This window comes from Podarcis pityusensis (assembly GCF_964106645.2).
Source record: "Podarcis pityusensis genome assembly, chromosome: 1".
Taxonomy (NCBI): domain Eukaryota; kingdom Metazoa; phylum Chordata; class Lepidosauria; order Squamata; family Lacertidae; genus Podarcis; species Podarcis pityusensis.
Window position 1 is genome coordinate 21,786,711 of NC_138028.1, and position 12,614 is coordinate 21,799,324.

A 12,614-nucleotide genomic window follows, 5' to 3' on the forward strand; every position below is an offset into this window, starting at 1 on the left:
GGCCAGCTAGTGGGACCACACCTTTCCTGCCCCACAACTGCTCTTCTCGCAGGGAAGCGGTGCTCATATGAACTCCTCATGCAGATTATACACCTACCCAAACTTTTCCATCCTCCAGCGTAAAGAAAGCTTTCCTCTTGTTTTGTGTCACTACCAATTCTGACAGCGATGAGTAACGTGGAAATAATTGGGGTATCAAATGTAAATGTCAGGAATATATCTTTTGTTATTCAGCCCACCTTGCTTCTTATTTAACGTTCTTAGCCCCCGTACTGCTATCTTTGTCAAATCAAGCAGCAGCTTGAGTCCCTACATGTCTCACGCAGCTATACACAGGAGTATTAAGTGATTGCTCAAGTGGTATTTCAGTGTCCCACCTTGTTCTACCACCTTCCCATTGTGGTAGGTCACTTCCTGTTCTTTATATAGCAGGGGTGTGGAACTGGATCCATCTGGCAACCCAGTAGGGTCAGAGGTTGGAGGCAGACCCACAAACTCATGAGCAGAAGATGGAGGCTTCATTGTCTCCCAAGGATCCTCCTTCTAGGGACATCTTTAGCAGGGTGTTGAGGAAGCCTTCCTCAGATCTCCTCTTCTTAGGGGGCGTGGAAGACCCATGATTACATAAGTAAGCCTTCTACAATCTTGCACTCTGCGGACTTTTTGGACCGCAACTGCTGCCTACCCCTGTGAAGTTGACCAATGGCCAGGGAGGATGGTATTTATAGGTCAAAACATCTGGAGAGCACCAGGTTGGGAGAGGTTGGTGCTAGGGCTTGGGCCAAAACTGTACACCCAAGTTCCATAGAGCCATTCAGCTCCCACCAAAGTGGGCATGGGGTTCAGATGCTTTTTTGTGGGGGGGGGGGGATGCGAGGGGCAGGAGAGACTTACCCTTGACACAAGGCAGCCAAGGGGAAACGAAAACCCTCCTTTCCTGCCTCACAGAAAAAGCTTCAAGAATGTAAGGAGAGGTCTGCTAGATCAGGCCAATGGCCGCTCTAGTCCAGCATCCTGTCCTCACAAGAGCCAACCAGATGGCCGTGGGAAACCCACAAGCAGAACCTGAGCACAGGAGCACTCTCCCTTCAGTGTGGTGTAGTGGTTAGGAGCGGCAGACTCGTAATCTGGTGAACCGGGTTCGCTTCCCCGCTCCTCCACATGCAGCTGCTGGGTGACCTTGGGCTAGTCAGACTTCTTTGAAGTCTCTCAGCCTCACTCACCTCACAGAGTGTTTGTTGTGGGGGAGGAAGGGAAAGGAGATTGTTAGCCGCTTTGAGACTCCTTAAAGGGAGTGATAAAGCGGGATATCAAATCCAAACTCTTCAAACTCTTCTTCCTGTGGTTGCCAGCAACTGGTATTCAAGAAGCATGACGGCCTCAGACTGTTTCCCAACGCTTCAAACAACGACGGAGCTGCCATGAGTAGCTCATCCCAACCTTCAGTCCTAAAAAATGCCCCACTGGCAATCGCAGTACGCCATGACAAACAGAGTGCCATTCCCAGACCCTTTGTGCATATGTGTGTATGTTTTTCTTGTAGGGTGGGGAGATTTGTGGGGGGGGGGAGGGGGCAAATCTCTGTTTCTCTGTTTCTCACAGAGTCCAAGAAGCAGAAAGGACTGCCCTCTCCTCTTTTTAAATACATAAATAAAGGTTCCAGGTTGATCTGCGTTTAATTAATGAGGAAAGGCCTGATCCAACGTACTTGCAAACATCAACTTTCCCCCCCCCTGAACCCATTACCTGGTGTGTCACCCCCCCTCCCACAACAACCAACCACACACACACACCCCCAGCTTCTCCTCTTAACACTGATACTATAATAGTTGTTTTTAGGGAAATTCTAAGCCTTCTGTAATTTAGAACGTCAATGTTACTTTCCAACTCTCCTGGCAACTGCTAATTTTCTCTGACTAATGTGCCCGTTGCTTACGAGAAGCTGCGGCTCGTAGAAACATATGCCCGAGCGCAGCGCCAGGCACTTCGGAGGGCGGAAAGAAAAGAGGCTGTCAATCATGTGGAACTGTGCGTGACCCGGGGAGCAAGTCTGCAGAGCTGTGCATTGCGCCGTGGGCCACCCAGGTCACTTCCATTTCAGCTCCTTGTCATTTCGATGCGATTAAGTGCCAGCAACTGCCAGCCCAGTCATTCTGCAGTGGAGGATGGCTACTGTCAGGCTGCTGTATTTTTTAAAAAAAGAAGTTGTGTGTCTCTCTAGTGAGCAACATCTGCTGTGTGCTTTCCTTCTAATCTGGTAGCGCAGGAGTCCTTCAGGCCCAATACAGAAGAAGGGTGATTTAATTGGGAAGGAGCTCTCTCAGTGGCTTAGCTCACACTTAACACTAAACCATGGTTTGGTTAACAGGAGTTAACCATGTGTTGCCCCATGACAATGATCAAGGAAACCATAGCTTGTTTTTGTAAAGTTTTGGTTTTTTCCCAGTTGCTCTTGCTTCATGACTTTGAGTTCTGTATTCTTTTCAATGTCTGCTTAAAACATTTTTATTTAGGCAAACATTTCCAGATATGCAGACATTCAACCCTTTTTAGCTACTGGCTGTCCAGTGCTTGGAAACCCCACGCAATACATTCACTGTAAAACCATTTTTTAAAAAGTGTTTGTTCCGTACCTGAACCAAAAGCAGAAGGTTTGTATCTGGCAAGGGAGATTTTAACTTCAGAGCTTGCAGCAACTCTAAGATGACACTGCGGGATAAGTAGAACTTATCCCTTTCCTAAAAGAAAAGTGAACAAATCGGGGTTAAATTAATGCTTCCAACATTCTTCAACACCAAATCCTTGACTGCTATTTGTTTAGATGATTTATATGCCTCCCTTTGCGCAAGTACAGAGCGGTTTAGAAGAAAGCCAAATACATTAAAAGAATAGCATAAAAACCATAAAATAACACCATCCTCAAAATCACACAGCAACCTATAACTAACCACTAAATCACTTTTATATACAAATCACATGCAGAGGCTTAGATCCTGAACTGCCCTTCCATGAAGGAAGATTCTGTTCCAGGAGAGGCTCATGCTCACAGAATCAAAGAATTGGAGAGTTGGAAGGGAACCCGAGAGTCATCTAGTCCATCCCTCTGCAATACAGGAATCTCAACTAAAGCATTCATGACAGCTTAGGCCATCCAACCTCTGCTTGAACCTCTGGATCTCTTCAGAAGTGTACATATCCTTTACATATAATGCTATTCCTCTCTTCCTGTTTGGTCTATGCCCTTTGAAAAGGTTACACCCTTCAATTTCTACATTCCAGACATAAATCTCATCCCACCAGGTTTCAGTAAAGCCTGTTGGGTCATATCTGGCATTCTGTATCAACAGCTCAAACTCATCTTTCTTGTTTCTCATTCCCTGTGCATTAGTATAGACACAACTGAAACCACGTGCCATTCCCTCCAGCTACTTCCTTCTTGTAGTTTTCTGCCCTGTAGCAGGTTTCTGTAGCACTGCCTCAGTTCCCTGTGCATCAATGAAGCTATTATCCCCAGTACCAGGTGTTCTCCTGCCATCTGTAAAATTGCTTCCAGAAAGGAAATCCCTCCCTCTTGTCCGTACTCTGCAGTCCCCACTGAAACAGATTTTCAGAAGGAACAGAGGAATGTAGGGGCAACTTCTAAAACTCCCCTAGCACCACCCCTTTCAGTCAGCAGCCTCATCCTGCAAAGGGAGTTCCAGGTTGCATCCACACCATATATTTAAAGAACATGACATTCCTCAAAGAATTCCAGGAACTGCAGCTTACCCTCACAGAGCTACAGTTCTCAGCACTGTTAATGAACTACAGCTCCCAGGATTCTTTGGGGGAAGTAATGTGCTTTAGATGTAGTATGCATACACAAGCCCTTTCATGGGAATTTAGGGTCCAGTCCATAGAATTTGAGCAAGAAAACAGAGTTGAAAGAAGAAGAAAACCAGTGAGGTGTGTGCTTGCTCATAGAGCACACACATCGATGTTCCCACAGGGGCTCAGTGCCCTACAACGGCCTGCGTGTGTTTATGCATCTGTCTAAGCTCCACAGCTCCTCTCCCCTGTGATGCAAAGGATTTCTCTTCCAGGAGGGAAGGGCATGTTGCATCTGAGAGGATTATGTCAATGACATCTGCTGTTCCATTGAGCATTTTGTCCTGGCGCATAGACAAATGGAAAGATGGGGGGAGAGCAACTTTCTAACCCCCACTCCCAAGCTAATTTGCTCCCCTGTGAGATCAACTCCAGATGTCCCTACAGTTTATTCATCTGGATTTTTGTCAGATGGGGAGGAAACCTCTCTTATTTTTGAGAGACAGGATGGCCTAATGTATGTTCAGTAGAATTACTGATAATGCAAACACCACAGCAGCGAGGTAGAAAGTAGTGGACATAATGAAAAATATACCTCTCAAACTATGGCAGACATGGAAGATGCAAACACCTCGCCCCGCTCACACACACATCCATGTGGATGGAGGATAGATAGGGATGTGTAAGCTTGTGTAGAAAGAAGGCTGCCTCAATTGTTCTGCCTACTTTTGGCTCTAGCATGTGACTTCTGAAGGGCTGCCCAGAAGAGAATGAGGGCCTTGGACTGAAAAAGTTTCCCACACAGATATATTAGTGTGAAAGTACCCCTGGTAGATTCCAGAATTTCTGTTAATGAGCTATCCCCAGATCCATCAAGGAAAAGGTAAAATATAATATTTGCACAACCTCTCAAGCAGGTTTTGGCCAGAGTTTCAGCTCCTTTCTGTTACCTCTAATTTTAAACAGCAGACGGAACAGAGGTTGCTTTGATGTCAATTTTGCTTGAGAACAAAATAAGGGGTAGGTGGGTTCTCCGTTTGCCCCTGTCTCTGGTGCAATTAAAAGGAAACAAGCCAGTTAATTACCTTTGTGAAAGCTCTGTGACACAAACCGCACAGCTCTACCAAATACGCTAGGGTGAAGACAGCATTCTGAATAACGAAACTCAGCAATTTGGAAAATGGCTCCAGCAGGCTCTGCAATGAAAGGAAGATGGAGGGCATGTCAGGAAATATATGCTTCTTTCAGCAAAATGAAGGGTGTGTGGGTTGTGAAATCATTCATTATAACAAAGCCTACCCCCCCCTTTTTTTAACTTGAAGGATATGAAGTTGCAGCTGCCCAAACTGATTCGTTCCAATGACTGTAGTCACACTTTGGGATTCCCAGCCAGCACCTTGAGAGAACTCCTGGAAAGAGTTCTGCTTGCAAGATTCGCACTGGCTGCCAATCTGCAACCGGGCCAAGTTCAAAGTGTTGGTGTTAACATACAAGTCCCTAGGCAGCTCAAGACCAGGTTGCTTGAGAGACCCTTATACACCCAGCAGATTGCAGGAGAGTTTCTGGGGGAAAGTTTCTCGTGCAACTTCCAAACATCTCAGAAGCCCACTCCACAATAATACTCAGTAGGGCTTTCTGTGGAATAGCTTTCCTGTCAAGATATGAATTTCTATGGAGCAGCTATCCTGTCAAGATATGACAGGCACTATATGTACTTTCCAGAAACAACTGAAGACATTTTTGTTCATACAGGCGTTCCCTGCTGAATAAATGGCCTTTTGAAGGGACACGGGTGGCGCTGTGATCTAAACCACTGAACCTCTTGCATTTGCCCATCAGAAGATCGGCGGTTTGAATCTGCGCGACGGGGTGAGCTCCTGTTGCTCTGTCCCAGCTCCTGCCAACCTAGCAGTTTGAAAGCACGGCAGTGCGAGCAGACAAATAGGTACCATTGCGGCGGGAAGGTAAACGGCATTTCCATGCGCTCTGGTTTCCGTCATGGTGTTCCGCTGCACCAGAAGCGGTTTAGTCATGCTGACCACATGACCCGGAAAGCTGTCTGTGGACAAATACCAGCTCCCTCGGCCTGAAAGCGAGATGAGAGCCACAACCCCATAGTCACCTTTGACTGGACTTAACTGCCCAGGGGTCCTTTACCTTTACCTTAAACAGCCCTTTACTATGAGTGTCCATTTGCCAGGGTTTTTGCCTTGTTTTACATCATAGAACTGGAAGGACCCCGTGGGTCATCTAGTCCAAACCCCTGCAATGAAGGAATATTTTGCCCAACATGGGGCTTGAACCCACAACCCTATATTACTAGTTATTTTTGCCCTTTTAACTGCTTTTAATTACATTATGTGTAAATCCCATTGAGACAGTGGTTTACTAGGCAATTAATAAATCAACAACAACAACGTGTTCCAGGAAAGATCAGAATCCTCTTTCCCTGGGGTATTCTCCAGTTGAGCAAGGAAACTGTTTAGCTCCCATAGGCTCCCTGTGAACCATATTCTGTGAACCACGCTGAGATCTTATGATGAAGGGTGGGATATATATCTAATAAATAAAATAAATAATAAATAAATAACCATGTGGGTGAGCACAAATGCACATGGATAAAAGCATCTCACTCTCTTTGAGATCAAACCTATTGAAACAGTCATAGGAATCAGGCTATTTGTTTATCTAACCAAGTATTTTCTACTCTGGCAGGCAGTGGTTTCCCAGGGTCTCCTGCAGAGAGTTTTTCTTATTACCTGCTACTTGGCTCTTTAAACTGGAAAACCCCAGGGAATGGCTGTGAGGCCTTCTGCATGCCCTGCTCTACTTAGAGGTGCCTGGTTGACCTCACTTCTGGAAAACCAGTCCACACAAGCATGATGATCTTTTGCTGTCCAACACACTGGGCAACAGCTTTCAGGTGCAGCTAAAAGTCACAAGCCGACCGCTGCAGACAAAAAGTTGGCCATTGAATTGCCTCAAACGCAACATTTTTCAATGACGTTGGCTCACACCGTCAGCCATGTGCCATTAAGTCATGCGCTTGCCTCCCTTAATTAAACCAGACATGAAAGTCCCAAGAAATGCAGCCTCTGCTATTCAATATTTTTAATTAACCAAATCCTGTACTTGCTCTCATCTCGGTTTGGTTTGTCCCAAACTGCAAAGCTCTAGGTAAATCTACTGGTGCCGCTTTAAAAAAAGAGAAAGAAATCCAACTCCTTAAGAAGACATAAACTCCCACCCACATAGTGAATGTAATCCCTCCCACACATTAATGCAACCTAGATTCGGAGAACTCCTATCCTGCTTGACATGGCACAATTGCATGGCTATAATACTCTTTCCGCTAAGAGATAAGGAAGAAACCTGAAATGATGAGGAAGACGGGAGGTTTTATATAAATATATAAAATCTCGAGCACTTACTCTGGCAGCACTGCTGGTGGGTATCTTCAGCAAGCAGATCATTATTCTGAGACTAGAATCTAAAGAACACTGGGGAGAAAATGGGGGAGGACACAGAAGAAAGAGTTAGTGCCTTTCCTTGGAATGTAATTTAGCCCTGCCAGGTATAAAGGATGCTAAAGAAAAGGCAGCTGTACAGAAGTGCAGAAGCACACCATGTGAGACTGTCTGAGAGGCAGTTGTCTGAGTTAAGAGTGGGCTTTTGGGCTGGAGGTACCACTCTGTTGCACTTCCACTCCTGCAGGGATAGCCAGCTCTAGCAGGTGGTGCATGGCAGTGCCTGCTACTTACTAGATCAGGGTTTCCCAAACTTGGGTTTCCAGCTGTTTTGGGACTCCAGTTCCCATCATCCCTGACCACTGTTCCTGCTACCTAGGGATGATGGGAGTGGTGGTCAAAAAACAGCTGGAAACCCAAGTTTGGGAAACACTGTACTAGATGATGGGTAAATTGAGCAGAACGTCTGGCTAACACAGATTTGCCAGCGTGCAAGTCCTCCTTGACCAAACCCTGTATGAATTAAAAGAGAGAGAGAGAGAAATCTCCACTCAGATTGGATAGGTGCTTGCCAAGTCAGACCACTGGCCCATCTAGCTTCACATGATCTACAATGACTGGCAACAGCTGTCTGAGGTTTTAGGTGGGCGATTTTCTCAGTAGCACCTGGGGATGCCAAGGACTGAATCTGGGATTGCAAGCACTGTACCTTAAGTGGCAAAACGCAGGGCAGTTTCGTAAAGAACGTCTGGAACTGGTTGCTGATCGTGGTCCAGAGGTTGCTGGGGGAATCCATCGGCAAAGCTTCCATGAACGTAGCAATGTTCTCCAAGCAGCGTAGCATCCCGCCCCCTGCTGGTAAATTCTTCTTGGTGTTTAGGCCCTAAGAAAATAAGTACATGGACAATTCAAACCCTGCTCGCAAAAAAACTAAGACAGTGAGGAGCATTTTTGAAAAGTGCAGACAATAGGAACTGATTTCCTATTCCCTCCAACAAATAAATTACAAACTACCTTGTATCTCAACCTTTCCTAACCTACAGCACTTCAACTTGCATCCCTTCCAACCAGTACACCTGTGCCAGCTATAGCTGGTGAGAGTTGGCGTTCAAAACATCTGGAGGGCATCGGGTTGAGAAAGGCTGGTGTATGTTATACATCACAGGAATGAGAAGCAGCAGATATGTAGGTGCTGCCTAACCTACCTCACAGGGTTGTTGTAAAGGTGAAAGAGTGAACTACATATACCACCTTGAGCTCCTTGGAGGGAAAGGTGGGGTATAAATGTAATGATAAGAAATGAAATTGATCTGGAGATACACGTGTGTGTGTGTGTGTAGTAAGCATGAGTTAGAAGAACAGCTATAATGAAAGGTATTTCTAATCCAGCATTCTAGTTTCAACAGCAACCAGGAACATCCCTCTGGAAATGCCACAACCAAGGAATAAAGACATCCCTCCCCTGATTTTTGACGCCCAGCGACAGGTATTCAGTGCCACGTTGCATTTGGACACAGATATTATTTTTTACCTATAGTAGCAATGGGACAACACGTAATCATGTCTGCCTGTTTGATCAAGGGAAATCCATTTGTGCAAGGAGACTCTGGGTTTCTCTCCTCCCATTTCCAGCCTCTGTGTACCCCCGTCCCACAAATCTGCTGCTGAGGGTCCCCAAGCAAAGTGTTAGGGATGCAGTGGAGAGGAAAGGAAGCTGTTGGGCAGAGGAACGGTGTCCCTCAGGAGGTTGTGGACTCTCCTTCTGTGGGGGTTTTTAAGCAGAGGTTGGATGGCCATCTGTCATGGATGCTTTAGCTGAGATTCCTGCACTGTAGGAGAGTGGACTAGATGCCTCTTGGGGTCCCTTCCAACTCTACAATTCTCTGATTCTATGAAAAGCCCCGTTGTGTAAATGAATTATTTTATTTATTACCTGTTCTTCACCCTAAGGCCCCAGGGTGGGTTGCAACAACTTAAAACACAACTTTAAAACAGTTTAAAACAAATTACAATCACAAGAATAGGGTGAGAACAAAACAAAAAAAATACACCTCAAGTGTCTAAGGCCAGCTAGTAGCCAAAGGCTATTAGTCTTGATGGCTATGTTCTGCTTGAACTGTCGGAAGCATCATGTCTCTGAACACTAGTTACTGGCAATCACAGGTGGGCAGAGAGCTGTTGCACTCATGTCTAGCTTTCTGGAATCCCACAGGTATCTGACTTCCGGGGTGGCGCCATCGGCAATGGCGGATTCCCTCTGAACTGGAGGGACCAGCTCCACGGGAATCGGGTCTTTTCCGCTATGGCGAAGCGGGGACCCATTCAAAAATCACAGGCGGATGAAGCCTGTGACCATGGGACTCGGCGGGCACCTTTAGCGCCCTCCCAACCCGCAAAGGAACCCACTAACGGGCTCCGAAGCGAAGAGGGGGAAGTGGCGCGGTGCTGAGAGTCAACTGCCTCTTCCGTGGAGAATTTGGCTTTTAAAACAACCACCCGTGAGTACTTAAGTTTCGGACAATTGGACTCTAAATAAGGATTTGCGAGCAGAAAGGAAAACTGGACTTAAAGGTTTAATTTAATTTGGCACTGAAATGGGAAGGTCTAAACAGGAAGTCAGCCTTCCGTTTCTTTGTAGATAGATTAAAGCAAAGACACGGCAAACTAGAGTTCTGAAAATCGCTTTTAAAGGATTAACTTTCATCATTTCAAATTGTGGAACCCCCTTTGGAAGCAGGAGAAGAGGGGGGATTCTTTCTGGACTGTTTAAACCTGCAGAAGTGAGAGTAAAGTAAAGTAACTTTCCACCGTCTTGATCCTGGAGCGGGGTGTCAGGACTGACGTTCTTTGAAGCTCATTGACCAGAGACAAACGTTTCTGACAGATAGCTAAAGGAAGAGATACATAGTGATTCCATTGTTCCCCTTCGCATTTTAAAGGGACAAATATTGACAAAATATCTGAAAAAGGAAACTTTGTTGTAGATTTGTTTCTAAAAGAAAAGAACAAGCAGAAGTTTTTCCCCTAGAGGGAGCCTGTGAAACTGTAACCAATTTTGAATCGGGAAGCTCGCAGCTGTTACAGATTATGATCGTGGTAATAGACTTCTGACCTTGCAGGACAATGTATTCAGAAGCTCTGTTGAGTGCTTTCTGTAAAACAAGTGCCCTACTGGAACAGCTACATGAGAAGACGGATTTTATGACTGATGCGATTAGAAATTTTGGACAGGCAGTGGGATATTATATAGAGCCCACCCAGGAATTAGATCAGGAGTGCGCCCTGACAGATCAGATGAGGGAAGAGGATGTTGCGGAATCTTGGGCGCCAGAGATGGAGGGAGTTGTGGCCCAGCAGGAACATGAATTCTTGGATTTGACAAAGGAACTTGGAAAAAGCCAGATTTGGAAAGATAAAGTTTGGTTTGGTTTGGAAATGGGTTGGATAGACCCCCCTATGCAGGGAGGTTTGGACTTTTCGAGTCTGGCAATGGGCCGTGAGGTGTTTGGGGTTGTGAGGGCTCTCAACTTTGGAGGGACTCTGAAACATGTTCTTAAATACCACATGGAGCTTAGTGGGGACTATGGAAAAGGGGCTGATTTGTCGAGAAGGGTCAAAAGCACTGTCAAGCTGGAGTTCCCAAGAGTGAAAGAAGTAGGAGATAAAGGAAAATATAGCTATAAATATGAAGAAGAGCTGCGGAAGGGACATGGAAGAGACTTAAGGGCCTCGGACATAAGGTTACCAGGTTAATGCGCTAGATTGATGGGAGAGAAAGGACTGACAAAACCCGGGTCCAGGAAGAAGAGACGCTGGATGAAGATTGGATTGTTATTTCTTTTATTATGATTGTTTTACAAAATTGATGAATGTTAAAAAAATGTTGGAATGAAATTATTTGGCTTTAGTAAAAATGTTTAAAGAATTATGTAAGAATATTATGGTTATGAGAAACTGGTAAAAATAAGATTTAAGTTTTAAGTTTTAAGGTTTTCATAGTAAGATAAGATTAAAATAGATTAAGGTAAAGTAATGACAGAATATTATGAAATATGGAAACTGTGACAATTAATAATCAGGATACAAAAAAAGGGAGGAGGAGGAGGTCAAAGAAAGAAGGTAATGACAGTTAAAGATATGAGAATATTGGATTTGTTTTTAAATATTTTTGTCTTTTAATTGTGTCGTGTTATTTTTTGATTTTGATTTTTATTAATCTGTATTGTTTGACTGTGGTTTGTCTTTTCTTCGTTTTTTCTTTCTTTTTCCTTTTTTGTTCTCTTTTATAATTTTAAAATTTTCAATAAATATCATTTTTTTAAAAAAGGAATCCCACAGGTATCTGATCAGCCACTGTGAGAATAGGATGCTGGACTAGATGGGCCATTGGCCTGATCCAGCAGGACTCTTCTTTAGTTCTCAGTGCTGTGAGAGAAGACACACATTTTGTGTTTGCCCTACACAAAATGGAACTGTCTGAGCAGTTTCAGCTCTGCCCCAGTAAAAGCAAAACTCGAGAGTAGAAAAGTATAGGGTGTGAGATGAGACGTAAAATACATCCAGTGGAAAGAAAACAGTGATTGTGAAAGATACACAGATGGTAGACTAACCTCCAGGAGCTGGCTCAAAGCAGCTATGGAACTCAGTTCACTGAAATCCATGAGAGATGTAGCCAAGGTCCGTAGAAAACTTCCATCTGCAAATGACAATGTTTGGGGTTGTTGTTGTTTTCCAAAGAAGTTTCAGCATGGAGGTTGTGGAGAGGAAGGGAAACAAATCTCAGACATTTGCACATTACCTTTGATGTTGCTCTGGAACAGCTGGGGAAGTATGCCATTGGGAGCCAGTTGATGGAAAATACAGCGGAGAAATTGCTTGGCCACGCCTGCAGCATTCCCTGGGATCATCATGCTGAGGAACAAAATGAAGGAATAAAGAGGGAGGGAGATGCCATGATTCTTCAAGCATATCTCACCATGGAAAAACCAAACATCATCCACTTTGATATGTTCAGTAGGAATTTCATTTCAAATACATTGTGGCGAGAAAAGAGTAAGAGTTAACTGGGGGGGGGCTCTGAATGAACACTCATTCGCTGCATGTGATTCGAATGTCTTCGCTCAAATTAGCGCTTTCCCCCCAGCTTGCATATCTTCCTGTTACATAAAAATGTAAGGCTGTCGTCACACAGCAGTTCATGTGGCTGCCAACGGATGGTGCTGCAAACTACAGCATGATGACAAGCAAGGGAGAGGAAACCAAATATGTTTGCTGTGGGTTTTTTGTTCTGTTTTTTTCCTTCCTTAATTTAAAATTACCTCCACCAAACAGGGGATATTT

The 12,614-nt window shown here is 44.7% G+C and overlaps 1 protein-coding gene across 7 annotated transcripts in view; it reads right to left on the minus strand.

The window, feature by feature from the left end:
- The window catches only part of UNC79 (unc-79 homolog, NALCN channel complex subunit), a 134,635-nt gene that overhangs the window by 22,905 nt on the left and 99,116 nt on the right, over positions 1-12,614 (minus strand). For all 7 annotated transcript variants that reach the window (XM_081001368.1, XM_081001369.1, XM_081001366.1 and 4 more), the window contains 6 exons: positions 12,073-12,185; positions 11,885-11,970; positions 7,984-8,157; positions 7,239-7,307; positions 4,893-5,003; positions 2,634-2,738 (listed from right to left, as the gene is read on the minus strand). In XM_081001368.1, the coding sequence (XP_080857494.1) occupies positions 2,634-2,738; positions 4,893-5,003; positions 7,239-7,307; positions 7,984-8,157; positions 11,885-11,970; positions 12,073-12,185 (658 nt within the window). The remainder of the gene's footprint in view (positions 1-2,633; positions 2,739-4,892; positions 5,004-7,238; positions 7,308-7,983; positions 8,158-11,884; positions 11,971-12,072; positions 12,186-12,614) is intronic.